The sequence below is a fragment of the Gallinula chloropus genome (genome assembly GCF_964237585.1).
Source record: "Gallinula chloropus genome assembly, chromosome: 1".
Taxonomy (NCBI): domain Eukaryota; kingdom Metazoa; phylum Chordata; class Aves; order Gruiformes; family Rallidae; genus Gallinula; species Gallinula chloropus.
The window spans coordinates 156,453,187-156,480,670 of NC_140085.1; the positions used below are offsets into that span (position 1 = coordinate 156,453,187).

Sequence of the window (27,484 nt, forward strand, 5' to 3'; positions counted from 1 at the left end):
TGACCAGCAAAGTAGAATTAGGTTTTCTCAAACTATCTCTTAGGCTAATGAGGAGCAGTAGTATAACCAAGCGTAGCAAAGCAACTCAAGAAGTCGCCCCTCTCAGAACACCCAAACCGTGGGTTTTTCCTGCCTCCTTTCTCCAAACCATCCATTTTAACCCCATCGGCTCCAGCGAGCCTTTCCCAGCGCCTTCGCAAAGGCTGGGGCGCCGGTGCTCGCTCGCCTGCCTGGAAAAGCCGAGGAAAAGCCGTGTTGGTAAGGGGCTGCCCGTACTGCCCGCCCAGGCTGGGCGCCCGCTGCCCGTGCCCCCCGCTGCTGATGCCGGTGCCCCCGGTGCCGCTGCCCCCGCTGCCGGTGCCGCTGCTGGTGCCGCAGCCGGTACCTCGTTGAGACGGTGACCTCTAGTGGCACCGTGGAGCCGGCTCTCGCCGCCGGCCTGCACCCTTTCCAGGCGCGAACCACAAAAGCTGCTGAAGGCAGGTGCCGTTCAGCGCTGCTCGTTGTGCTGGGCTGACCCCGGCTGGAGGCCAGCTGTCCCCCAAAGCCTCAGGTGCCCTCCTCCCCCAAGCCCCGGTGCCCCCAAAGCCGTTCTGTTGCTCCCATCCTCAGCTGGGCAGGGGAGACAGGATGTAACCAAAGGCTCCGGAGTCTAGATAAGGACGGGGAGAGATCGCTCCCCGATTACTATCAACAGACTTGACTTGGGGAAAATCAATTTACTTCTTTGCCAATGGAATCAGAGTGGGATAATGAGAAATTATACCCCAAACATTAAAAACACCTCTCTCCACTCCTCACTTCCTCCCAGATTTAACTTTGCTCGTGCCTTCTCTAACTTCTTCACCAGCACAGGCGGATGTGGAATGGGGGTTGTGGTCAGTTTATCACACCTTGTCTTTGGTGTTGCTTCCTCTGGAAGAGGACTACTCACCCTGCTCCAGCATGGGGTGCCTCCCACGGGAATCAGTCGCCTACCAACTTCTCCAACGTGAGTCCTTCCCACGGGCTGCTGTTCTTCATGAACTTCTCCAGTGTGGGTCCTTTCCATGGGATGCAGACCTTCAGGCCCAGACTGCTGCAGTGTGGGTCCTCACAGGGTCACAAGTCCTGCCAGCAAACCTGCTGCAGCCTGGGCTCCTCTTTCCACGGAGCCACAGGTTCCACCAGCAGCCTGCTCCGGTGTGGGCTTCCCACGGGGTCCCAGCTTCCTTTGGGTGCATCTGCCTGCTTCATCGTGGGGTGTCCCATGGGCTGCACGTGCAATATCTACTCTTCATCATCCTCCACGGGCTGCATGTGGAATATCTACTCTTCATCATCCTCCATGGGCTGCATGGGGACAACCATGGTCTTCTCCACAGGCTGCAGGGGAATCTCTGCTCCAGCCCCTGGAACACCTTCTTCCCCTCCTCCTTCTTCACAGACCCTGGTGTCTGCAGAGTTGTTCCTCACGTATTCTGACCTATATGACTCCTCTATATGACTGCAGAAACCGCTGCTCATTTTTATCTATTTTTTAACAAACTGTTAACCGAGAACCGCTACCACCATCACGGATGTTAATGAGTCTTGGAGCGGTTTTGCACTGGCTCTGTCAAAAACAGGGGAAGCTTCTAGCAGCTTCTTGCAGAAACCCAACTCTGTAGCCCCTCAGTACCTAAACCTTGCTATGCAAACCAATGCAGAGCTTAAGAAAACAGGTGTTTAAGCGTGGCAGGCTCTGGGTCTTGACTTCTCACACCCAAGTGCACAGGCACAAGTTACCTGTAACTCGTGGTAGGTGGTTTGGGTGTATTTCCCCCTATCTTTCCTATAAAAAAATCTAATTCTTGTAGTAAGTGACAATTAATGCTAGTGCACAACCCCAAGCTGACAAGTGCATGTAGAAAGGTAAGCCTGCATCCAAGGGATGGTGGGCAGTGCCAGATTTCACCTCTAGGTATCCTAAACATAGAGACTGAGGCTTCAAATCTATTTTTTTCCTTAATTCATTGCTGCAAATCAACATTTCTTTTACATCTGTGAATGTGGAGAGGACGTGGGTTGGTGCCCAGCACCCCTGTCCCCTTCCACACCATCTCTCTGCTTCAGATGGGCTTGGAAAGAGAGGAAATAATCTTCTCCTGCACTTCTACCCGTTTCCTTCCAGCACCCCACTGGCCCTCTCACACAAGACCAGACAAGTCCCTTGGCCGACATGAGCTGATGTACTTGGTCTCCTCAGCCTGGACATCCCAGTCTGGGGAGTCAACACCAGTGTGTGCCAGCTCCGTGCGTCCCCATCCCACCAATATCTTCCCCTCCAGGGCAAGGAGGCCTCTGACCACCTGGGCCAGCTCCCTATCACCTTAGCAGGCCCTGCAGGCCCAGGGCCTGTGGCTGCTGATGGAGAAGTGCCTGAGCTGGCCACCGCCACACCTGGTCAGCACCAAGCAGCACTGTGGCAACTTGTCTCCAGCCTCCTTTTCTTCCCTTAGAGGTTTTTTTTTGTTTTCCCCACTAACTCCCCATCCATCTTTGCCTCTTCAGGCCTCTTCAGGCAAAGAGCTCTGTCAGGGGCCTTGTACAAGGCTTTGCCGTTGGTGTGCAGCGGCAGATCGTTCGGAGAGGTGCGCAACCACTTCCTCCCTTTGCATCTGCTCTCGGTGCTGGTGACAGTATGCACCCTCCTCAGCTCACGCCTGGAAAAATACCTGCCATCAGAGACTCAGAAGCTGCTCCACACCTCAATGCTGCATGATGCAGGCGCACGAGTCACAGCAAGACCCCATAGCTACCAGATCAGCTTATAATGGGACCAGCATTACTGTGGCCGAGTAGACCCATAGTACCTTCCCCCTCTTCCTGAAAGTCCTGGAGGTGTTAAGGTGCCACCCACGCTGTGCCAGGGCTTCTCCCCTCCCCTGCGCACTGAGATCCCACAGATACTCTGCACCCTCAGAAGGGCAGAGGAAGTTCAATGTCACCTGTGAAGGGGGAGTTTGCACCTTGGTGTGCTCTCTTCTGTCCCACCACACTGCATCGTTGTCCTGCGGTGCTCTGCTCCTAAACAGCAGAAGCACTTCACAGAGGCACGTAAGCAAACATCTCCTTGGAGGAAATTGTCTTTAAGCAAATTGTTAGATTGGTTTAAGGATTTAGTTTGATGCTGGTTGGCTCAGGGGATGTCTTTATTGCCTCTGCAGACCCAGCCTCTGCTTGCCCTGTGGAGAGCATGGTCTCTCAGCTCAGGAATTTTGCTTTCCACAAAATCCCACGTTTATGCATGAAGTTGAATTAAATTATGATTTGTTAGTGGACCTTACCAAAGGGTCACAGTGCAATACCTTTCTTTTACCTCATACTTACTTCTGATGAAAAACTGGTCATCCAAGTGATAAGCACCTTTTCCATGTAAAGCTTAGCATATTTTACAAGACCTCCTCCTTTCACAAGAGCCCTGTGTGATGGTAGACAAGCACATGGACCCAGACAGCTATGGGAGGTCCACCCACAGATATGCTCTATCTAGGATAATAGAGGGAAGAGGTTTGCATCTCAAAAAGAAAATGTGCTTCTCAGTACGAAACCACCTCTACCCCTATCCTCAGCCAAGTTTTCAATCAATTCGAAGACTCACAGCATGGTTTCAGTTGGAAGAGACCTCAAAAACCACCGAGTTCCAACCCCTGCTATGGGTAGGGACACCCTCTGCTAGCCAAGGCTGCCCAAAGCCCCATCCAACCTGGCCTTCAGCACCGCCAGGGAGGGGGCAGCTACAGCTTCTCTGCATAACCTGGGACAGGACCTCACCACCCTCACAGGGAAGAATTTCTTCCTGATATCTAAACCCACTGTCCTTCAGTTTAAACCCATTGCCCCTCATTCTATCACTCCATGCTCTTGAAAATAGCCCTCTCCAGCTTTCCTGTAGACCCCTTTAGGTACTATAAGGCTGCTCTAGGGTGTCCCTGGGGTCTTCTCCAGGTTGAACAAGCCCAATTCTCTCAGCCTGCCTCCATAGGAGAGGTGCTCCAGCCCTCTGATCATCTTTGTGGCCCTCCTCTAGACTCACTCCAACAACTGCACATCCTTCTTGTACTGGGGACCCCAGAGCCAGACACAGTTCTGCAGGTGGGGTCTCACGAGAGCAGAGTAGAGGGGCAGAATCACCTCCCTTGATCTGCTGGTCACAAACATTATTACCATTGTCAACACACATAGCAATGGAAGAAAAGTGTTTGCATTTTTAAACTGCTGGATCAGCTGTGCAAAACACATATTAGGAACAACTGCCTGTGAAGTAAGAACAACCCAAGCATTGAAATTAAGAATGATTTTGGTGCAGGAGCCTTACCAGGCAGCACAAAGCCATCAGGCAAATGCCCACCCCCATCAATGGGTCTGGTTTTGGCTCCAGCCACGGAAGGGTTTGTTGGGTGGCCCACACGTGTGGAGCCTGGAAGCGAGACACAGCTCTGGTCTGGTGACACGTGGTGAGGTGACCGGGAGGTAGATGGTGGGAAGCAGCAGGAGTCTCCTCTTGTGAGCCCCGTATGCTTTCAGCAGGGTGGGTATTCTGCTGGCAGTGGTGGCCAGAGGGTTATAGTGTGCCCGGACCTTTTGTTCCCTATTCCCAGAAAGAGCTGAAAGCAGAAACTGCTTTTTTGCAGTGAGATGCATTTGTTCTGCCAGCCCCAGCCAGGCTATTAATTTGTGAACCGTGTGGGTGGGGACATGGTGTGTCTCCTTATCTTCAACCTTCTGAGGAGTATCAGAGTCTAGCTGTTGAAACTACACTGTCTTCATTTCTAGTAAATACTAATTTTACCCTTCTTAGGAGTTGGTATTTAAATCAGATTAGGGCGATGACTCTATTGTCCCAGACTATTTGAATGCATTACAAAAAAAGCCACAGAAAACTGAAGAGCCACCAATAAAGCCATGGCACACAGGTCATCTTGTGTGAAATTGTGTGTTTAGCTATCAATGGTCAAGACCAACCAAAGTCATCAGATGACTACAGTGCTGGAGAAACGGGAAATTACTGGCCTCACTCAAATTTCCCTCAGCTCTTGAAACAAAAACACCCTTTGCTTCTTGCCTTTTCAGAAGTACTTTTGTTATTCCCATTTTCTATCAGCCAAGCTTTGACTCATCCTGCCACCGACCAGAGCGGTCATCGAACCCTCTCCTCAGCAGTGGCATCCACAGCTTATGGGGAGCAGGTTGATTAAAGCCAGGTTTAATGAGAGAGCTGGCGTGATGCCCATGGGCGCCGTACGCGGCGGTACCGCAGGACCAGCAGCAGCTGTGCAAGGAGGGAGACCTGTCCCTGTGCTTGAAAACGGTTTCAAAGTAATCGAGACTTGAGATGGCTTCGACATCAGGCTTTGATCAGGGAGGAGGGGGGGGGTGGGGGTGTGAAGAACAGAAAAGCTTCTCAACACATTTCGAGATGAGACACCTCAGCAGCTCTGAGCACGGGCCGCTGCAGACAAGTAACGCTGGCGGAGAGCTCAAAAAAAAAATGTGGTTTAAAAAAGAATCAGAAACTGGCTCCCACACCAGGCTGAGCTGCGTGGGGTTTTGTCACGAGCAAAATACTCTGACTAACGGGACCATGACTTGAAGTCTCCAACCAGCGTGGCTCACAGGCAGCATCCCGCCTTAAGCTTCCCGACTCCGCGGTGCGAACCAACGCAGCCGCGACGGGAGAAGGTGATAAAGCAGACCTCCTCACTCCCTGCCTCTGATCCCTACATGTGAGGTGCAACTCCTTCCTCCCTGTCCAACGGGAGAGGTAAGGTCTGTGCAGGGTGGAGAGCAGCGGGTGGCCTCAAGTCACTGCGCTGGAAGTGTCGGAGCTTCCAAGCAGGAAGGGGCTTGGAGAAGGCCATGGCCAGTGCTGTCACTTGGGGCCATAAAACCAGAATTTTTTAGTTCCCCACGTGCTGAGTCCGGGCAGGGGCATCGGTTGGCCTGTGGCTCGTGACTTTCTGGAGCGGCTCAATGTGATGCTGAGTTCTAGTTTGATGTGAATTGAGGGCGTTTGTTTCTTGGAAGGGTCTTCCTTTACGCTAATATCCAGTTCTGCTTTCCACCACCACCACCCCATACCCACCCACCCACCCCCCCCTCAAATAGTTTCATTCTGAGGTCCATTTTCTATTTCTACTAGTTACATTGAAAACTTCCCCGGAGGTGCAAGAGCTTTTACCGCTTTTTTTTTTGTCTCCTTAGTTTTTATGGAGCGCTCAGAAGTCCCATCTACTCAAGGATTACACTGTCAGACCAAACTCTTCATGATCATGAATCATTCGAAGCTTTAAACATCAAACATAGAGCCCAGAGACTCAAGTGGTTTTAATAAGCATTGGCAGCTGAAGTATTGCAGTCCCCATGAATATTTTAGAAGTGACTGAAATCCCAGGAAACAAAATTTCCACAGGCAGGAAATAATTTGGTAACTGCGTTCCCTGGGTGTGTAAGGGAGGAGACCAACCGCAACTTGGGCTCAGGAGACAAGAGTGGAGAAGACAAGGCATGTGATAAATACATCAAAATGATATTTAGCCAACAAAGCCTGAAAGCTATGGACATTTAAGGTGGCAAGGTTTAAGATGCATCTGTCTGGTCTTACAAGTAAGCCCTAAAATGATGACCTTCACTATAATCCAGACACTTAAAGTGTCACCAAGATTCAATCTGATTAAATGTTTGAGGTTTACGTCACTCTGGTTTAGGCAGCACAATTTCTCACGTTGCCACACAGAGTCGCAACACAGCAAAGAAAGAGGGAGGAGAAGTTGTGGTGCTGCAAGTGGACCTCAGGGAAAAAGCTCTGCCAGGGAAGGGAGCTGCAGGGAATCACAGAATCACAGAATTCTTTGGGTTGGAAGAGACCTCTGGGATCATCCAGTTCCAATCCCCCTGACAGGAGGAAGGGCTGGGCCCTGCTCAGGATCTGCACAGAGTTTTGGTACAACTTTGTTGGGGAAGGATGCCTCACCAAAATTTCACCATGTGACTCAAAGGTGCAAGAACATCTCCCTCCCCTCCTCCAAATGACTTCCAACCTTTCTGAGGGTGTTATCTAACAGCTGTTTTTTCCAGCAGCCTTGAACAAAATCTTACTTGCATGAACATGGACCTTCATGGGGAAACCACAAAGCAAAATGGAGAGCTCACCCTGAGATGTTGTTCTCTACTTATTATTCACCCCCAGAAGTGCCTGGGCTCTATTCCCAGTTTCCCAGCTCCTGGTGAAATCACAGAATCACCAAATGTTAGGAGTTGGAAGGAACCTCAAAAGATCATCTAGTCCAACCCCCTGCCAGAGCTGGATCACCTAGACTAACGCATCCAGGCAGGGTTTGAATGTCTCCAGAGAAGGAGACTCCACAGCCTCTCTGGGCAGCCTGTGCCAGGGCTCTGTCACCCTCACAGCAAAAAAGTTCCTCCTTACATTCACATGGAACTTCCTGTGCTCCAGTTTGCAACCATTGCCCCTTGTCCTGTCGCTGGCCATCACTGAGAAGAACCTGGCTCCATCCTCCTGACTCTCACCCTTTATATATTTATAAACATTAATAAGGTCACCCCTCAGTCTCCTCTTCTCCAAGCTAAAGAGTCCCAGCTCCCTCAGCCTCTCCTGATAAGGAAGGTGTTCCACTCTCTTAATCATCTTAGTGGCCCTGTGCTGGACTCTTTCAAGGAGTTCTATGTCCTTCTTGAACTGAGGGGCCCAGAACTGGACACAACATTCCAGGTTCAGTCTCACCAGGGCAGAGTAGAGGGGGAGAAGGACCTCTCTTGCCCTACTAACCACACCCCTTCTAATACCCCACCAGGATGCCATTGGCCTTCTTAGCCACGAGGGCACTTTGCTGGCTCACGGTCATCCTGCTGCCCACCAGGACCCCCAGGTCCCTCTCACCTACGCTGCTCTCCAACAGGAGATCCTCTGGTATGTGAAGGCATACATAGTTGCATGTTGACACACACACACATTTGCGTCCTGGGCTTTCAATGCTGGTTACAAATGACAAATTCCCTGACATTTGCAATACTCAGGGATGACCTACATCCATCCCATGGGATGCCCCTCTGCATCACTGGGAGAGGCCCCGGGTTCCCCGAGCAGGGGCTGAGCCTGGGCTGGCTGTGGGGAAGGAGCAGGCGCTGTTTGGGAGCAGTGCAGGAGGCCGGGCTGTTGTTACACGTCCCCAGCACTTCCAGGTGTACAACATCTGTTGGCTTTGGCCAGCCAGGCATGGTTTGGGTTTGAGGCTGCCTCAGGGTGAGCGCTGATGGAAGGTTCCACCTAAAAATGGCGTGGCAATTTCTGGAAGTAAAACTCAAGGGAGACATTCCCTTTTGCACGTGAAAAAATAGTGCTGTGGTTTTGCAGAGGGGTGCTTGCTGTCCAAGGGAGCCAACCACTGAGGGATGGGCTTGCAAGGATATGACCATTTGGGCAGTGCAATGGGTTGAGAACTGGCTGGATGGCAGAGGTCAGAGGGCTGTGAAAAGCCCAACAGAGTCTAGTTGGAGGCCTGTAGCCAGTGGTGTGCCCCAAGGGTCAGTGCTGGGTCTGGTTTTATTCAACATAGTAATGATGACCTGGATGAGGGGACACAGTGTACCCTTAGCAAATTTGCTGATGATGCAAAACTGGAAGGAGTGGCTGGCACACCAGAAGGCTGTTCTGCCATTCAGACAGATCTTTGATAGACCAGAAAGTTGGGCAGAGAAGAACCAAATGAGCTTCAACAAGATCCAGCAAGATTCAAAGTGTAGGGTCCTGCACCTCAGGAGGAACATACTCAAGTACCAGTACAGGTGAGGGGTTGACCTGCTGGGAAGCAGCTCTGCAGAGAAGGACCTGGGAGTCCAGGTGGACAGCAAGCTCTCCATGAGCCAGCAGTTGCCCTCATGGCCAAGAAGGCCCCTGGTATCCTGGGGTGCATTAAGAGGAGCGTGGCCAGCAGATTGAGGGAGGTTATCCTCCCCCTCTGCTCTGCCCTGGGGAGGCCATGTCTGGGGCAGCCACATCTAGGGCACTGTGTCCAGTTCTGGGTTCCCCAGTTCAAGACAGACAGGGAGCTACTGGAGAGAGTCCAGCAAAGGGTATGAGGATGATGAGGGGCTTTTGTATCAGGAAAGGCTGAGGGAGCTGGGTCTGTTTGATCTGGAAAAGAGAAGACTGAGAAGGGATCTCATCAATACTTATAAACACCTAAAGGGGGGGGGGGGTGTGTGGGCAAGAAGATGGGCCCAGACTCTTTTTGGTGGTGCCCAGTGACATGAGAGGGGCCAACAGGCACAAACTGGGAAATGGGAAATTCCACCTGAATATAAGGAAAAAACCTTATTTACAGTGAGGGTGGCAGAGCCCTGCCACAGGCTGCCCAGAGAGGTTATGGAGTCTCCTCTGGAGATACTCAAAACCTGCCTGAATGCTGTCCTGTGCAACCTGTTGTAGGTGATCCTGCTCTGGCAGGGGGCCTTGGACTAGATGATCTGCAGAGGTTCCTTCAAACCCCAACCCTTCTGTGATTCTGTGATCAGCTTTTTCCTCGCTGCATGAAATTCCCACCTCCTCTGGCCAAGCTGCAGGTTCCCCCAAAATAACAGCTCAGTAGAAATGTTAGTGTTTGACCCTGTGGGTCTCATCCATGTGCTGCTGCACAACACTTGCAAGCAGGACCAGAGGAGTCCCTGGAGGGACCTGGCACTGGCTTGACCTGTGGAGGGAGTGACATGCTGGCAGCTCCACGAGGGCAGCCTGCAGCCGGTCGAACACGTATCCTGGCAGGAACTGATGTGCACCCACACTGCTTTCCCTTGCTGTCTAGGGAGGAAGCAACCAGCCCATGGGGCTCCTCATCTCTCCAGACAGATGGTGAGTGTCACAGCAGGGCACAGAGGTCTGCACTGTGGCCATCGCCCGTGAGCATCACGGCTCCCTCAGGTGCCACATCTTCCTTCTCCTGCCTGCTGTCCTGCAGCAGGAAGAGAAGAGGGGAGGAACTAAAGCAGCACCAAGAAGGCACTGTATCCACCAGCTCAACCTGGGCCCTGTGCACACGTGCACCGTGTGCCAGGGTGCGCAACAGCCTACAGCTGGGTGACAGCCAAAAGGGTTGCTCCCTTCGCTCTGCCCGCACCAAATCGAGGTGGGGACAGCCGCAAGAGCCGGAGCTCGCTCTGACCGCAGCCGCTAAGGGAGGCTTTCATTAAGGAAGGTTTTCATTGAGGAAGGTTTTCATTAAGGAAGGCTTTCGTTAAGGAAGGTTTTCATTCCACCTTCTCCAAAAAGCCACGGGACTCTGCAGGGTTTGGGGCCAGGGAAATGGAAATGTGCAGCATGCTCGGGGCTGGTCCTACAACTGGTTGCAGTCACACTTTGAGCAAGAGATAACGAACTGCTCTGAGAAAAAAAATGAGGTATCAAAGCTCCAGATATTTGCTGATCATCATGACTCCTCTGAGGTTTCATTTCCCACAATAAAGCAGAGAGCACCCCAGTGCTGGGTAGATAACTCAGCAGAGGATGCCGAGGTGTTGAGGTGAGTTGAAAACTGGAGGAGCATCCGGGTGTAGAGGGTGAAGCTGAGCAGCACAAAGCCTAGTTGGAGGACAGTTACTAGTGGTGTATTGCAGGGGTCAGTGCTGGGTCTGGTCCTGTTCGACATCTTCATTAGCAGTCTGGATCACAGGGCAGAGTGCACCCTCAGCAAGTTTGCTGATGACACCAAACTGGGAGGAGTGGCTGATACATCAGGGGGGTCGTGCTGCCGTCCAGACGGATCTCAATAGGCTGAAGAAATGGGCTGGTAGGAACCTCATCAGCCTCAGCAAGGGGAAGTTTTAAGTCCTGCACCTGTAGAGGAACAACCCCAGGCACCAGTACATGCTGGACAGGCCACCCAGATGGAAAACAGTTGGCAGTAAAGGACCTCAGGATCCTGGTGGACACCAAGATGAGGCAGCAACATGCCCTTGCAGCAAAGAAGACAAATGGTGTCCTGGGCTGCATTAAGGACAGTGCTGCTAGCAGACCAAGGAAAGCGATCCTTATGCACTGCTCAGCATTGGTGAAGCCACACCTGGAGTCCTGGGTCCAGTGTGGGCTCCCCAGCACAAGAGAACCATGGACATACTGGATAAAGTTCAGCAAAGGGCCACAAGATGATGAAGGAGTGGATCATGTTTCTCCTGTGAGCCAACACCGAGGGAACTGGGACTCTTCAGCCTGGAGAAGAGCAGGCTCAGGGGGATCTCACCGATGTATGTAAGTACCTGAAGGGAGGGTGCAAAGAGGACACAGCCAGGCTCTGCTCAGCAGTGCCCAGTGACAGGACCAGAGGCAATGGGCACAACCTGACACACAGGAGGTTTTCTCTGAACATCAGGAAACACTTTTCCACTCTGAGGGTGACTGAGCACTGGCACAGGTTGCTCAGGGAGATTGTGGAGTCTCCACCCTCAGAGATATTCAAAAGGAGCCTGGACACAGCCCTGAGTGATCAGCTCTGGGGGACCCCAATTGAGCAAGGGGATTGGACCAGATGACCTCCAGAGGTCACTTCCAACCTCAACTATTCTGTCCACCTGTGAGACAGTGGTGCACTGTGCTGGGTGCCCCATGGAGATGCTCATGAGGATGCTGTTTTTTCCACAGGATTTACCTGGTACATGTTAAAAATGGTCAAAACCTGTTCATAACATGGCCTAAACACAGAATGCAGAGAATGAATGGAAATCTAGGCTAGGAAACGTGGTGCTATGAAGATGATGAGGGGGCTGGAGCATCTGTTGTATGAGGAGAGGCTGAGAGAGATGGGTCTGTTTATCCTGGAGAAGACTGAGAGGGAATCTCATCAATGCTTATAAATATCTAAAGGGTGGGTGTCAAGAGGAAGGGACTGGACTCTTCTCAGTGGTGCCCAGCGACAGGACAAGGGGCAACTGGCACAAAATGGGACACGGGAGGTTCCATCTCAACACAAGGACAAACCTTCACAGTGAGGGTGACAGAGCCCTGGCACAGGCTTCCCAGAGAGGGTGTGGAGTCTCCTTCTCTGGAGACATTCAAAACCTGCCTGGACATGATCCTGGCACCCTGCTGTAGATGTCCCTGCTCTGGCAGGGGGTTGGACTAGATGATCTCCAGAGGCTATTTCTAGCCCCTGCCATGCTGTGATTCCGTGAAATTAAGGAGAAGAAAAAAAGTCATGAAAGAAGGTATCCTGACAAAAGAAATCTTTGTATAGCATCATGGAGATCCAGGGTGAATTAAGATACTTCTATTATTGGGGCACTTTCTCTATCATGAACGTTCATTTCTGTGTTTTCTGACCATCTACACTGGCTGCTTTTGTTCGGGTCACAGCTGCGTGTAACAAATCCGTGTGTGCACACTACGTAGCCTCATGTGGCTCCAGCAGAAGAAAAACCAGATTAAAAATAGGACCTCTGTTCTCCAAACTTGCCTTATGATTGTGTTGCGTGGTTGTTGGGGTTTTTTTTTCTTTAACGAGTGTTTAAACGTTGTTTTTAACCACAACAAAAAAATCAGAGACCAAGAAAAACTTTCATCTTATTCCTGCAAAATCAAAATGGAGCTTCTAAGTCATAGTGCAGCGGGGGAGCAGATGTCTTTCGTGCTCTGCTGGGTAAAGTGAGTTCATAATGTGAATTTCTTTGGTACCTACCGAGTTGCCCAGCCCTACATGACTAAGAGTTGCCCCTGTTAACATACCCACCCCTCTCCCCGCAGCCAGGCTCGGTGAGAACAGTGGGCACGTGGCGGTTACGTGGCCCACACGCGAGGCTTCGTGCCCAAGTTTTGGGACCAAAGGCCAGGGGACGTGGAAGGAAGAAGCTCCTGGAGCAGCTACATTGTGTCCCAGTCCTGGTTTCGGCTAGGATGGAGTTAATTTCTTTCTAGCAGCGAGTGGAATGCGGTGTTTGGGAGTTGGGGTGGGTGCTGATAACATAGGGATGTTTCTAGCTGTTGCCAAGCAGTCAAGGACTTTTCAGTTGTTCGTATTTCCCTGCTAATGAGAAGGGAGGGGACACAGCCAGGACAGGTGACCCGAACTGGCCAAAAGGGGTATTCCATGCCAATGACATCATGCTCAGCATAAAAGCGGAGCTGGTGGGGGGAGGAGCAGGCAGCCGCAGGACACAAGGTTTTTGGGGACGGTCCAGTTTTGGGACAGCTCTGAGCTGTATGGCCTGAGTTTTGATGTTCAATGAGAGACTGCATTGTGTATCACCAGTTTGCTATTAAGTCCTGTTATTATTGTTATATCTATCTCTCTGCTATCCCAATAAACGATCCTTATCCCAACCAGCCAGGTTTTGGTTCCTTGGGTTTTTCCTTCCCTCTCCCCCTCCCTCAACTCCCCCCTACTCCCTTTTAAAGAACAAGTGGCTGTGTGCTGCCCGGCTCTCAGCTGGGGCAAACCCACGACAGTCCCACCACTCAGGAGGTCAGAGCAAGCTGTGCCGCTCCTCTGACAGTGCTGTGGTGTGGTGCTGCTGCTCTGGCAGCACCGTGATTTGGTGCTGCAGTACTGTTTCCAGAGCCAGTGCTGGATGTGCAGAGTAAATCACACCCTGTCGTGCAGAAGCAGACTCTCATTGCTTTGCCATTCAGTGCTTCCCACCTAGATTTAGGGCCAGATTAGGTCCCAAGCCCCTGTAATTATTGTCTTGTGATTTTTGACACAAGCTGGTAGGATCGCAGTAGAGATTTTGCTTTCTCCACAATTCCCATTGTCTTGAGTTAAAGCCTCTCTAACGCTGCCCTCCCCACACACCTGCTCTGATTGAATGGACAGGTGGGTGTTAAAATCAGCTGTTCTCCTAATGTCTGCTCTACCACCCAGGGACTCAGGGTGGCCCCAGATCCTGGGGCTGAGCTGTGGAAAATCCCTGCCTGTCGTATTGAAACCGAAAGCACCTGGATTTGAGATTGTTGTGTCTAAAACCCAAAGCTTCCTGAAAATGTTTTGCACTGAAAGAGATGAAAGGTAACCGAAGTAGACGGGGAAAGGAAAGAGGGAGAGGTGATGATACAGTGGAAAGAGGAGGCGCAAACTTCCTGCTGTCTCTCCGTGAAGGGGCTGTTACCTCATTTGTTATGCCTTCAGAAAGTCCAGCTCCAAATCATCTCTCAACTCTGGGAAACCCCACCAGGTGTAAACAACAGCCTCAGCATCCCCCAGCGAGGCTTTGCAGCCCAAGACAAAGCTCTGGAGCAAGTCCCATGCCAGCTCTCCCAGCACGTGTGAGGGTGAACGCCTGCCAAGTGCAGCTCTGATGGCTCTTTGCAAACTTTCCCACGGCAGGGCTCATGGCTGGTGGCCTGAAGGATGTGATCCCAAAGGAGCTGTGGGCTGGCTTTTCTGCTGGGCTGGGATGAAACGTCTGTGCAAAGGCCCTCAGGAAGGAGAGGGACCTGTGGGGAGCAGGGAGAGATGTCCTCTGTGAGGATGGTGTCAGAGAGAGATGCAGTGACTTGGAGGCACTTGTCAGAGCACTGGCACAGGCTGCCCAGGGGGTTGTGGAGTCTCTTTCTCTGGAGATACTCAAGACCCATCTGGACACCTACCTGTGTGACCTGTCCTAGGGAACCTGCTTTGGCAGGGGGGTTGGACCTGATGATCTCTGGAGGTCCCTTCCAACCCCTACGATTCTGCCTACCCTGAAATACCCAGCAGCTGGCTCTGGGAAGGGCGGCACCAACCCCCAGGCAAACAGTGTGGGGTGGCTGCCTTGCAGGGACCTGACTGGGATTGTGTCACGGTTAATGGTTTATGATGCACATGTTGGGAAGGAGACTCTCCAGGCAAAGGACTCCCCTGGGAGGTATCCCTTGCACCCTGGAGGGGTCCCTGGCAGCAGGGACACCCTGAGGCAGCAGGTCCTGCTTGCCCTGGGATGGGTACCAGGGCTGCAGGACCCTTCCCTTGCTCCCTGCCAGGCCCAAGGAAAAGTGGCTCTGTGCAAACACGGGTACAGCAGAAGAAAACCTGAGCCAAGCTCTGAAGTCACACCTCACACCCCGAATCTCGCACCACATTTCATCCCAACAACAGCTTCAGCGAAGAGCAGCATCTCTTTAATGGGATGGCTGCAAACTGGGCTGGACAGGGCTTCTCTACGCTGCCTGGGAGCACAGGGTGTCTGTTTTCAGCTAACCCAATGTTGCAGGGAGCGGGGTGTCCCACCAGCTGGGAAGGGGGTCTCCCCTGCCCTGCACCCATAACCGAAAGGAGCCGTTGCCTGCGGTGCAGCACTGTGCAGCACTGCTGGGCTCGGCGGGGCTGCCAGGGCCATGCAAACGGGTGGAGCTGGGTTGCACTCCTTTAGCAGGGCACCTGCTCCAAGCAATGCAGGAGCATGTTTTGCACAAAAGAACCACCCACTTCCTTTCTTCTCATTGCAAAAAAAGAAAAATAAAACCAGGCAGAAAGCATTGTTCTCCTTCCTCTTCATTCCCAAGTCCCTGGATGCAGATGCCAGCCGGACCTTTGGTGTCCGCCTGTTTTCGAGGCTGGTGATGCCACTTGGGGCATCTCCCTCCTCCAGCTCCCCAAGACCTGCGTTGCACCTGCCCCCCAAGAAGGACCTCACCCTCTGCTCAGGGGCTGAGCCCCACCCAGGCCATCCCTTATCCAGCCCCTGCTTTGGCACAGCGATGCCTTTCCGCTCCCATGGCTTCTCCCACGAGAAGCCCCCCACCCCATCCCCAGGGTACGTGTCAGTGGTGGGGCTGGTGCTGCTGGGTTATCCGCGTGTAATTCCCCTTCTGGGATCTGCAGCTCCGTTCTCAGCACCCGTGTGAGCGCGGCGCCCGAGGGATGGGAGGGGTTGTACGGGGCCCTGTGTGGCTGCAAGGAGAAAGTCCCAAGCCTGAGTTTGCATCACAACATTCCGTGTCCTGTCATCACCCTGCGCTGGCACTGGCCACCAGCCTGGGGCTCTGCAGGTACCCAGCTGGGAGGTGCTGACATTCCACCCAGCTTCATCCCAGATTTATCTCCTTGAGTGTGTTAACCCACAGAGAGAGGAGGAGGAGGAGGGCGGATAGAAGCCTTACGTGGACAAAACATCAGGTCTTCCACCATCAGCTCCAAGAGTGACCCCCTGCTTCAGGGTGACCGGTTTTTATTTCAGCTGCAGCTGCATTTTGTGCAGTGCACTGGGTAGGTGAAAGGGCTAGTCCTGGATCTGCCCACCGGTGTGGGCTCGAGATTTCCATAGGGGGAACGCTTCCCTGATGTTACATCCATCATGTGTTTTCATCCTGGTGAGGAAACGGCTCGAGGACATTTGAGCCCCACGCCGGTTTGACTGGCTGAACTCCTGACAGATATACAGGTAGAAACCCCCCATCTTACTACGGAATGTTCTTTATCTTTGGCTCAGCACACCTTTGCCTTCGTGAGATACAAAGCCCCGAGCAAGAGAAGCCTCTCCATGAACAGAGAGGTGGTTGCTAGCAGATTTTCACTATTACTCTTGCTAAGTACCTTCAGTTTGTAGTACTTCACGACGATATCCCTCACTGTGTAATTTCTATACAAGTGACTCATGGTACATAGATTAGTACCAAGCTTAATGTCCCTACATTGTAAAAACATTATAAATATTATGCAATTAAAAGGATTGGTTGAACTCTGCCAGCTTGGAGAGAAACACTAATCTTAACTTTGATGCCTCAGTAGTACCCTGAATGTCCCGTGATGGGAATTTTCTAGTTTACTAGGAGTTTTTGGAAGGGGGGGGAAAACCAAAGCAAGCGTGATCATCACCATGAAAAACCCCTAAACCAACCAGAAATATCACGAAAACCTCTTGGGATTTGAAAACCCCTTTGGTAGTCCAGGAAATAGCCACCACGGGGGAAGGCCATCCCCCTGGCCACGGGTCAGCCAGCACTTCTGCAAACGTCGTGGGAAGTGCCAGGGAGAAAAGTGGTCTCTCTCTCTCTCTCCCCGCTGCAAGTGTGCTGGCTGACCATGCCCGTTTGTGGCGACGCCGTGCCACGGTCAGTGCTGCTGTGCTTCGTGGTGGCTTCCCGGCCACGTCACAGCCCTGCTGATCATCTGCACGCGGCGATGTGGTGTAAATCAGAGCCTTTCACTGCCCGGCGCCTGGCAGGGACGGAGCAGAGGGCTCCCGCTGAGACACGGGGCTTTGCCCGACCTTCACCACATTGTATATCATCACCCTGATAACGAAAATACCTTTCAGCTCTGGGGAACCTGCCTGGTTGCCCTGGGGTCAGCCTCTGCCTCGGGGAGCCGCGCCTGGTGGCATTTTTGTGTATGTGGGGAAGGCAAATCAGGGCTTCGCCACAGCCGGGGAGCTGTGCGCAGCGTGGTTGGCGTTGGCCAATGGCCTCAATTATCTCCACGGGAGGTTCAGCCCTGACTTTGAGGAGATGCTGCGGTCCGATGGTGCTGCCGTGGCCCTGCCTGTGTGCCCAGGGGCGAACCGGCCACCCCGCACACGCGAACCGTTTCATGGAGCTGTTGCTGTTTCATTGCTCAGACGTGTTTTTTGCATCCTCGCAGCAACTTTACTTGCGGAGTAAAAGCCGAAGTCAGCTCAGATGACAGGAGTGATCTTAGACGTACAGTCATACAGACAGTACTGAAAACAGCAGCTCTGCAAAAAAAACACAAGTCTCTCACAAAAAAGAAAAAACCCAAAACCTCCCCAAAAACCAGAAAAAGTGTACGGTTTCACTAATCCTGGGAGAAAGATAGAAAAAGGGAGGAGGAAAAAAACCCCCCAGGCCTCTCGGTGCTTTTATAGTTTGAGCGAATCCCGAAAAGTGCTCAGACGGCTGAAAGGAGCCCCAGAGCCGGGCGCGGCAGGGAGGCTCTACGCCCGCTCCCTCCCACCCCCCCCCGACCCCCCCCGCCACCCGCCAAGCACCGGGCGGGAGGAGGAGGAGGTGTAGGAGGAGGAGGTGGTGGAGGAGGCAACACTGCCGCTCCCAGCTTGGAGCCCCTGATTTGCCTTTAGAGCGTTGTTAGGGTGCCTGTGACCATCCCGGCCCCTCGAGGGTCCCCGCCGCCGGAGGCGGGAGGCAGCGCCGTGCCCGGGACTCCTCGTTCCGTCCCGTCCCGTGCCGCGGCTGTTGCGCGTCCGCGGAGCGGAGCGCGGCGGCGGGAAGCGGACGGCAGCGTGAGGTGAGCGGCGGGGTTGGGGTGGGATGGGGTGGGCGGTGGCGGCCGCGGCTGGACCCGCGGCCGGTGTGTGAGGGAAGGGTGGAGCACCCCAGGAGCTGCAGAGGGGACCCGGGGGGGCGGGAGGGGGGAGGTGCGGAGGGGACCGCGCTGCCCGCTGTCCCGACGGTGGGCGCGGAGCCGCGGCTCAAAGCAGGGCGCGGGGCAGGAGGGCGTGCGGGGCTGGTTGCCGAGGTGCTGCCCGCTTGGGACGGGCGCGGGGCACGGGGACGGGGGTCGGGAAGGCTGGGGGGAGGGTGTGGGTTCCTCTCACTGGATTTCTTCAGCTTTGCTCCTGCTCCGGCCCCAGCCCCAGGGCTGGCAACGCGCCCTTGCCACCTCTGCCCACCGGTCCCCCCGCCCCTCCACCCCCCAACCCTCCCCGCTCTCCGAGCGTTCTCTCTCAATGAATCTCCCCGTTCCCCTCCTGCCCCGCGGCGATGAATGATGGACATCACATCACCTCCACCAGGCGAGCCTGGGACCTTGTTTGTGTGACAGACGATTCCCCCCCACTCCCAGCACCCCCACCCCCCTCCTTTTCTGGTATTGATTGGACTTTCAAAACAGCACAAATAAGAGAGGCTGGTTGCAGATAGACAATGAGTCACCAGCCTTTGTGGAGACGCTCGCACCCGAAATCACACGAGATGACTTTTTCCAAATGACTCGAGCTGTGTGCTGCCAGGGGGCTGTCAGGGAGCAGGGGACACAGGCCCTACGGGTGCTGCTCCTCTTGGTATCGATAAGCTGCCAGTTTCATGTCTGTTCTTATTCCAAGGGAGAGGCTGCAGAGCGCTGGCGAGGCACCGCAGAAATGGCTGTCGAGGAGGACGCCTTCCTGCCCATCAACCTCACCTCCAGCAATCAGAGCAGCTGCAACCTGCACAACTACCACTTTTCTGCCAAAGTCATTTTCACCTTGTTCTATATCCTCCTGCTTGTGTTCGGCGCCTGTGGGAACATCCTGGCCCTCTGCATCACTTTCCAGCGCAGGAAGAAGAAACTCAACTCCACCAACCTCTACCTGGTGAACCTGGCCCTCTCTGATGCCCTCTTCACCCTGGCACTGCCGAGCAGGATCGCCTACTACATCTTGGACTCCAACTGGCCCTTCGGGGACTGGTCCTGCCGGGTCACAGCCTTCATTTTCTACATGAACACCTATGTGGGCATCTACTTCATGACCTGTGTGAGTGTGGACCGCTACATCGCTGTGGTGCGCACCAGGCACCCCGGCAGGACCCAGAAGATGAGCCGTGCCAGGGGCATCTGCATCCTTGTCTGGTCCATGGTGTTCCTGCAGACGATGCCACTGCTTCTGCGGCCCTTGACGCGGAAGATGGGGGACAAGCTGACGTGTATGGAATACTTCAACTTCGAGGAAATTCCCAAGCTGCCCTACCTGCTCCTGGTGGCCTGCGTGGTCGGCTTCTTCTTGCCCGTGGGCATCATCTTGCTGTGTTACATCAGGATCAACCTCAAGCTTTGCCAGACGGCCAAGGAAAACCCGTTGACGGTGAAGAACGGGCACCACCAACGGGCCTTCACTGTCATCCTGGTGGTGCTGGTGGCCGTCCTGGTCTGCTTCAGTCCCTACCACCTCAACATCGTCCAGTTTATGGTCAGGAAGATCCTCTACCAGCCATCCTGCCCTGAGCAGCAAGCCTTCAAGATGTCCCTGCAAATCACGGTGGCATGCATGAACCTTAACTGCTGCATTGACCCCATCATCTACTTCTTCGCCTTCCGGGGCTACAAGACCAAGCTGCTCCGCATCTTCAGGAACAGTGGCTCGTTGGCCACTTCCTCCACAGCCAAGACCCCCTCTGAGAGCAACAGCAACAGCCAGCCGCCCGGCTCCGTCTCTCTCTAGCGGTGCAACCCCCTCCCTCTCACTCTGGCCTGCAGCTTATGGACCACCCTGGACGGCAGGAGCTGGAGACGGGCTGCAGAGCAGGACCAGCATCTCCATCAGGCTTTCATCACTCCCCTGCCTGGAGCCGGGGTCTCTCACAAAGCCAACCCAGCTGGGACACAGCCCTACCTGGCTCTGTGCTCAGCACCGCTGAACCCACCGTCCTGGAGCACGGAGAGGCTTGTTTTCATCCCATCCCCAGAGGAAGCAGCTCCGTGCAACCAGTCTAACTGGCAAACTCAGCCAGGGGGTTTCCCAGCACTGCACCATGCTTCCCTCCTACGCCTGTCCCGCATCCCTCGTGGGGCCAGCTGCTGCCAGTAACCACCATGGCTGCCTCTCTGTCCTCATCCCCTGCACTGCCCCCAGAGTGTGGGGCACCATCCCCATCGGGCTTGAGGCAGCATCCCCATGGTGCTGGGGGCAGCTAGCATGGAGTACAGAGTCTTGGGGGGGGTTTGGGAACAGGCTGGGATGTTATTTCCATGCAGAAAGTCACTCTCGGCTCCCTCCCTACACACACCAACAAACGGCAGCTCTGCTCCCCCTCTGCCCAGCGCCCTGCTCTTGCCCCCCACCACCGGGTGCTGCATGGGGTGAGCAGTAAGCACGGAGCACATGGGAGCTGCTGGACAAGCCCTCTCCAAGGGAAAGGGGCAAGGCTGTAAATTTGCAGAGCTCCTGGGAGTGCAGCTGCCTGCATCTGCTGCTTGGGTGGCTGCACCTTCCCCAGGATGCCCTTCCTTTTGCGGTCACGCTGGGAGTCGCCGCCAGGAAGGGGATGCCGGGGCTGGCCTGGCTGGCAGCAGCAGTTCAGCAGTAAGGCTGCAAGCCTGCCCTCGGGGTGCTCCCCAGGGAAACCTCCATGTCCCTCCTTACCTCAAAGTGTGTGGAGAAGAAGGGACAGGAACAAAGATTGCCTTAACGTGACTTTTGACTAACCTCTTGAACCCGGCACCATGACAAGGCCGAGTGACAACCTTGCAAAGGGCGGGTTAGGTGAGACTATCTACAGAGGGAGGGGAGGAGCCCCAAGATGTCGGGTTCCCATTGGCATTTGAGCCTGTGTGATAAGGAGAAAAGACCTCCTGGGCTCTTTTCTGAAGTTGCTGGACTGTAACAACAAACCACACGTGGGATTTCACAGGTCCTGGATTGGCTGGTCTTGTGTTTGAGTGTGGAAGGGACAGAGACACGCAGAGAGACATGAAATGTAGAAAAAAAAAGCAGCTTTATTTTGCTGAAAAGTAAAACTGAAGAAGTTTCATCAGTGGACACTTGATTATTACAGACCATAGAATCATAGAAGGTTGGAAAAGACCACCAGGATCACCAAGTCCAACCGCCTGTCCAACACCACCATATCAATTCAACCCTGTCCTGGAGTGCTGCATCTACACGTTTTTTGATCCCCTCCGGGGATGGCGATCCCACCACCTCTGTGGGCAGCCCGTTCCACTGCCTGACCATTCTTTCGGTGAAGACATTTTTCCTAATATCCAATTTAAACCACATTCTTTAAGGTAATAAGCTGGTTTTCTTACATTTTTAAAATGGCTATAAAGTTAATAATAGAGTCACATGCAGCCCTTTATTGTTTAAACGCACATGAATGAGCTTTTGGATGTTGATGGTTTTACTTATTGCATGGGCAACTGCAAACATCCTGAAGGCTGACTAAGAGGGATGCCTAAAATAATTCAGGTGGGAAAGGGACTGTCCTGAAAGTCCTCAGTGCTGAGAGTCCATGTCCTAAAAAGCATGTTACAATGGACAACGGGGAGCTCGTATGCGACAATATATTGATGGTCTGAACACCCTAAAGGGTCCTGACTAGGCTGGTAGTTGCTGTACAGTTTTGGTGTACTGTTGATTTATAAAAGAAGTGTTGGCTGGAAGGGACTTCACTATGTTACTTCACCCAACAGCTTACTCAAAGCATGACCATGGCTGTCATGATGTCAGGCTGGCCATGTGTTTGTCTAACTGAGGCTTGGAAACTCCGGGCAAGGGAGTTCCCTCTGTTGAGGCACCGGCTCCCGTTCTGCAGCCCCCCCCCAGATGAAAACATTTTTCCCACTGTGCAGCCTGAATCTCCCCATCCACAGCTGGTGGTCATCACACACTCATGCTAAGAAGAGCTTGGTTGCTGTATGACCGTGGTGGGGGCTGCCAGGAGAGCAGTGGTCTGTAGCTCAGTGAGCCCCCACTGTGACAGAGACAAAGGCAAATCTACGACAAAACCATCTCAGGTAAAGATGGAGTATAAACATTGCCTGGTTTGTTCTTTTCTGGTCTCTACTTTTCTCTAAAGTATTTTACTACAGAAGGCACTCCCACCTTCCACCCTCTCACCACCAACGAGAGCCTTTGGGGAAGGAAATGGGTGAACAGTCGTGTGTAGCTCTACAAAACAGCAGGAGGGATCCGGACCCCCCCCATCTGCACGGATGCCAGCCTGGGACCCTTTGCTTTTTGGAAATGAAAAAGGGGATGGCGGCCTTGGGTCTGAAGGAGCCCAGGCAGAGGAGAACCGCCTAAGGAAGCCTGTATGGCCAGCCCCCTCACCTGGGGGGCTTCCCTGGCTGCTCGAAAATGGAGTATTTCCCTAAAACATAAGCGGATCCCTACGGAGCGTTCTGCCCTGAGGCGCGGTAAGACTTTCTCTACAGGTACCCGCCTGATCCGAGCTCCCAGGCACGACGCCCTCTCCCTCCCGCCCTCCGCCACGGCACCGGCGCCCGCGCCTCGGGCGCCTCCTCGCGCCTCGCCTCACGGGCGGTGAACCCTGGGTGAACCGCCAGCGGCTCCGCCATCCCTCGACACCTCTGCTTTCGCTGTCTCCTCCGGCAGCCGCCCCCCGCGCTGTAAAACACCTCTGGAGCTCCCTTCGGCCGCTGCCAGGGGCGGAGGGGATATCCACGGACAGGGGAAGGCCGCCTGAGGAGCACAGCGCCCGCCACAACCCGCCTCTGTTACCGCTCTCCCCTGAGGGTGGACGGGCCGACGGCTCCGCGCAGCTCCTGCAGCGAAGAAGGGCAACACCGGCTCCCGCCGAAAGAGGGAGTGAGAACCTTTACCTTGCCTTAAAAATAACGCCCACGGATCTAAAAGGTTAAAAAAAAAAAACCCAGAGAAAAAAAAAAAACCCAAACCAAAAACATCTGCAGCTGATACTATCACCCCCCTTCCCGCGTCTGCTGTCACGTAGGAACGTGGAAGGAGGGTGGTTGTGAAGCGCGGGGCGATCCCTGATGGTTTTCCACACAGAGTTACTACTGTACCATACACAGGTGTTTCTTGCTTCATGCTAGCCAGCAGCCTGATGCTGAAGAGTCTTCGAAGAAGGGGAGGGGGGGAAAGTCGACATTTTTGTCTAAGAGGAGTGGGTACACTTCTTGCAGTCACACACTACTAGCCAGCCTGTGTGCATTCACACGCCTACGCAAAGTGAGCTTGCCCGAGAACTCACACCTGTAGTTCAAAATCCCTGTCAAGCAACTCACCTTGTTGACACAGCGTATTTTGGGTTTCTCCTGAGCTTGTGCAAAGGGGTGACAAGCTCACGCAACCGAATGGAGAGCGGAAAGCGGACAGGATCTCTGCAGATGACCTGCCCGCCTGACAAGGTGTATCCTAACTGCAAATAAGCACATGGGGCTCGAACAGCATTGCCTTTTCTTCCTTAATAGTGGTTCTAAACTAAATTCTCTCAGCTAAAAGCACAAATCCCCAGGAGAGCGCTGGGGGACACCAGCTCCTGGTTACAGTTAGACATGACCTGTTAGTAAACTACCCGGACAGTACAACATGCCTCTTCAGCCCACTGTCCTGAATCGAAGCTGATGCCCGCAACATCCATCTTTGTAAGCCAGTAAAACATTGCCATGTAAAACCGCACATTATCTACTTCAAATAAAAGCTTCTCACTGCCAAGCAACAAGCCCCGGTGTGATTGTCTGGGCCAGGTGACGTAGGCAACCGCCGGCTTCTCAGAGGTGCACACGTGTGTCAAGAGACAAGCGGACGCTGTTGATCCATCTCCGTTAGGCAGGACACTGGTTTCCCCAGGAAGGCAGTGCGCTCTCATGGCACCGGGATTTATAAATAACCTTTGGTGGGAAGAATGGTGGGACCCATGGTGAGCCGTGTCCCTTCTGGAGAGGGTCTCTCTGCAGTCGTGATGGGGTGCCGGGAGAAGGGTCAGGTTGTCAGGACTAACCGAACACCAGAAACATCCTTCTGGCATGCTGTGGTGACTCCTGGGTTTGCTTCACTGCTGAGTTGCTGGGATTACAGGGTTTCCTCTCCCGCTTACGTTCCTTTTCTCTAACCCTTTTGCTCCACAGAGTTCCACTTCCCCTGTCTCCCTCAGATCCTCTCCTCTGCTGATCTTACATGACATTTATGGTCTCTACATCTCTCTGGTCAAAAGGCCAATTCCTGCTTTCAGTTCAGCCACCATCCTGGAATTTCTCACCCACTTTCAAAGTATGCAGTCACGTTTTCTCCACTACTACTATCACTCAGGTTTGGAAACAAGTCCCCTACAAACATGTGTGAGCCCAGCTAACTTCTCATTTCCTCTTCAACCTCTCCTTTATGAAAAAAAAAAAAGAAAAATCAAATTACAACAGCTGAACTACCGATTTCTTGAGATTCTTGCCAGCTGCACCCAGCTCGTGCCCTTCCTTCACTCCCATCATCGGTTTCTCGTCTTATACTTGGACTGAAAACTATGGGCCGCACATAACCCCTGCTGAGTTTCAATTACGAGTGGGCTTTCTGTGGTCAAAGCATCCCTTTACATATGGAAGCAGTAGGAATGTAAACCTACTAAAAATTAAACCAAACCCAGTTTAAGCACACATATATATTTTATATATACGTTTATATATGTGTGCTTACATATTTTAAGCACACACATATGTGTGTGTATCTAAGAACACATACAGTGTGTGTGTGTTCATGTAACTCTCCAAATAAAATAGTATTTATACCAATTTATATAAAGTACCTATTTACTGCGGCCACCCAGTTAAAGCTAATCTCATTTTGGTTTTTTTTTTTTTTTAATGGAAGAACACACACAAGACATTAATTGCACTTACATATCAAAGAACTCCTGTTAGTCCCAATGGATACTGTGCATTTATTTATCCTGAAACGGACTCAGATCCCGCTGTAACATGAGAGTTGTAGTTTTGATGTGTCTGTCTGCTCACGTAAGGAGGAGGCAACTTTTAACTCTTGTTTTGGGTGAGGAAAATGGATTTGATTCGGTAGGTACAGAGCCAAATCATTCCACATCTTAAGAGAAAAGTTAAAGCTGGAGAGCATGGCACCTTACCAGGCAGGTGTCTACAAATACAAACCTTGCTGTGGGTGCATTTCAAAGTATCACATAATTGTGTAGGAAAGTCCCCAGTAAATTACTCTGATGTCATGTCAAAAGACAACATTCCCAACCAGAGAAATTTTAACAGGAACAACTACTCTTACTTCAAAATACCAAATCCTGGCGTCAATTTCCTAGGGACTTATCTTTTCTGTAGAAAAACATTCTGCATTCTCTTGCTGCCTAAAAACTGTCATCGTGTCACCCGCAGAAGAGAAACTGTGCAGTGAGATATTCACCACCGTACTGGACCAGCACTGTGCAGTGTGAAGAAAACACTCCTTACATTCTCAGAAAGGGTCCATGAAAGTTTCACTGTCAAGAGAAATCAGAATTGTTTTCCAGCTCTAAAATGTGCACTTTTCTTCTGCAGTTCTTGCATAAAACAGGAACTGTGTTCAACGGCTTCCCAGACCCCTCCTTTTACCACTTCTTTATTTTTTAAATGGGAAATCACAACCCTGGAAGCACTTTGAGCAAAAACTCTTCCCAACAATGCCAAGGGGAGTTTTCAACTGACATTGCCAAGACCGCAATTTTACCCCCCCATTTGACAACATTTTGCCAAATGCCCAGCAAAATGAAGGGTTTCCACACAGCTGTGACACTTGTATACCCCAGGTACACACAACAATAAGAAAGGATTTAAGACTTGGAGAATATCTGCTTACATGTCCCAGGATATGATTCAACATGGTTTACAATTCTAAGGAACAAATGCTGCTTGTGCTTGTCCCTGGAGCGGGGCAACAGCTGAAAGGGCACAGGTCATACTCCGTTTATCCCAGACATTCATTTCCTACAGATAAAATTTGGCTTCTGAAGGAATTCACTAGTCTTGATTGCTACTTTTGAAGAAATATTTGTGAATGAAGGATCTGTATGTTTCAAAATGAAAACCTGTACTTGTTTCAAAACATTATTTAACTAGTTTGCATATACAAATCATTGTAGGGCTTTCCCCCTTCGCCCCCTTTTTTTACACTTGCCCTTTGCTTTGTAAGACAGCAGGTTTCCTCCTCCACACACACACAGCTGGCCACTCACCTTCACACCCACAAAACCCTCCAATTAAAAAGCAGACCCTGCCTAAATAATGTGGTCATAGCAGCAAGCCAAACCCTGAAGGAGGTTGATCACAGCCTAGGAAAACACCTGGTCATTCAAAAAAACCCCTTAGTTCACCCACTGGAAAATACGAAGAAATACATACGGGACATTGACTTTATTAAAAACTATGTCATGTGCTGAAAGCGGCACAAAGCTGATACCATTTCTGGGTAGGGTGTGCCTGAAGGACATCTTCTCAGTTTTAATGCTCAACTAAGAGAAAGGAAAAGAAAAAGGAAGAAAAGGAATCTCCACAGATCTTGTCCTTTAATTTCCCAGTATATTTTCCAGGCCAGGTGAGACTGCACAGGTCTGTACTTACGTGCACATGTGTTTGTGCGGGTATTCAAAACTTCCTTCTCTCTCCTGCATTCCTTCCCCTTCTCCCCTCCGCACCTGCTATCGCCTTCGTGATGCTTCCGATGACCTATGTCTTGTTCTAGATGTGCATATGTATTAAACAGGCCTGTGTGTATACAGACAGACACAGGCACAGTGTACAAACAGAAGCACTAACAGAAACACACATTAAATGCTTGAGATACCCGTGCAGATTGGTTTCAGGGAGCTGCAGTTGGGAATCTTGCATTCCTTCAGCTGGGTTTTACAGGGATGTCTGCCTCTCCTCATCCTGCCACCCCATGAAACTCTTAAGGTGCTGATAATACTGAGTGCTTCTGAGAGCCAGGCCAAGGAGGTTTATTTATCAATCTAAACCTCAAACCCAATACTGCATTACCTCGACATCATCACCCCGTTACCTCCTGTGTTAGCCAGGTTAATATTCCAGCCTGTGATCAACAGTAAGCTGCTTCA

The 27,484-nt window shown here is 52.3% G+C and overlaps 1 protein-coding gene across 1 annotated transcript; it reads left to right on the forward strand.

Moving 5' to 3' along the window:
- Window positions 1-19,059: 19,059 nt before the first annotated feature.
- Window positions 19,060-20,118, forward strand: LOC311205648 (G-protein coupled receptor 183-like; the record flags this gene model as incomplete). Its single annotated transcript, XM_084280119.1, has 1 exon — window positions 19,060-20,118. The coding sequence occupies one exon, from the start codon at window positions 19,060-19,062 to the stop codon at window positions 20,116-20,118; it is 1,059 nt and encodes a 352-aa protein (XP_084136245.1).
- Window positions 20,119-27,484: the final 7,366 nt, after the last annotated feature.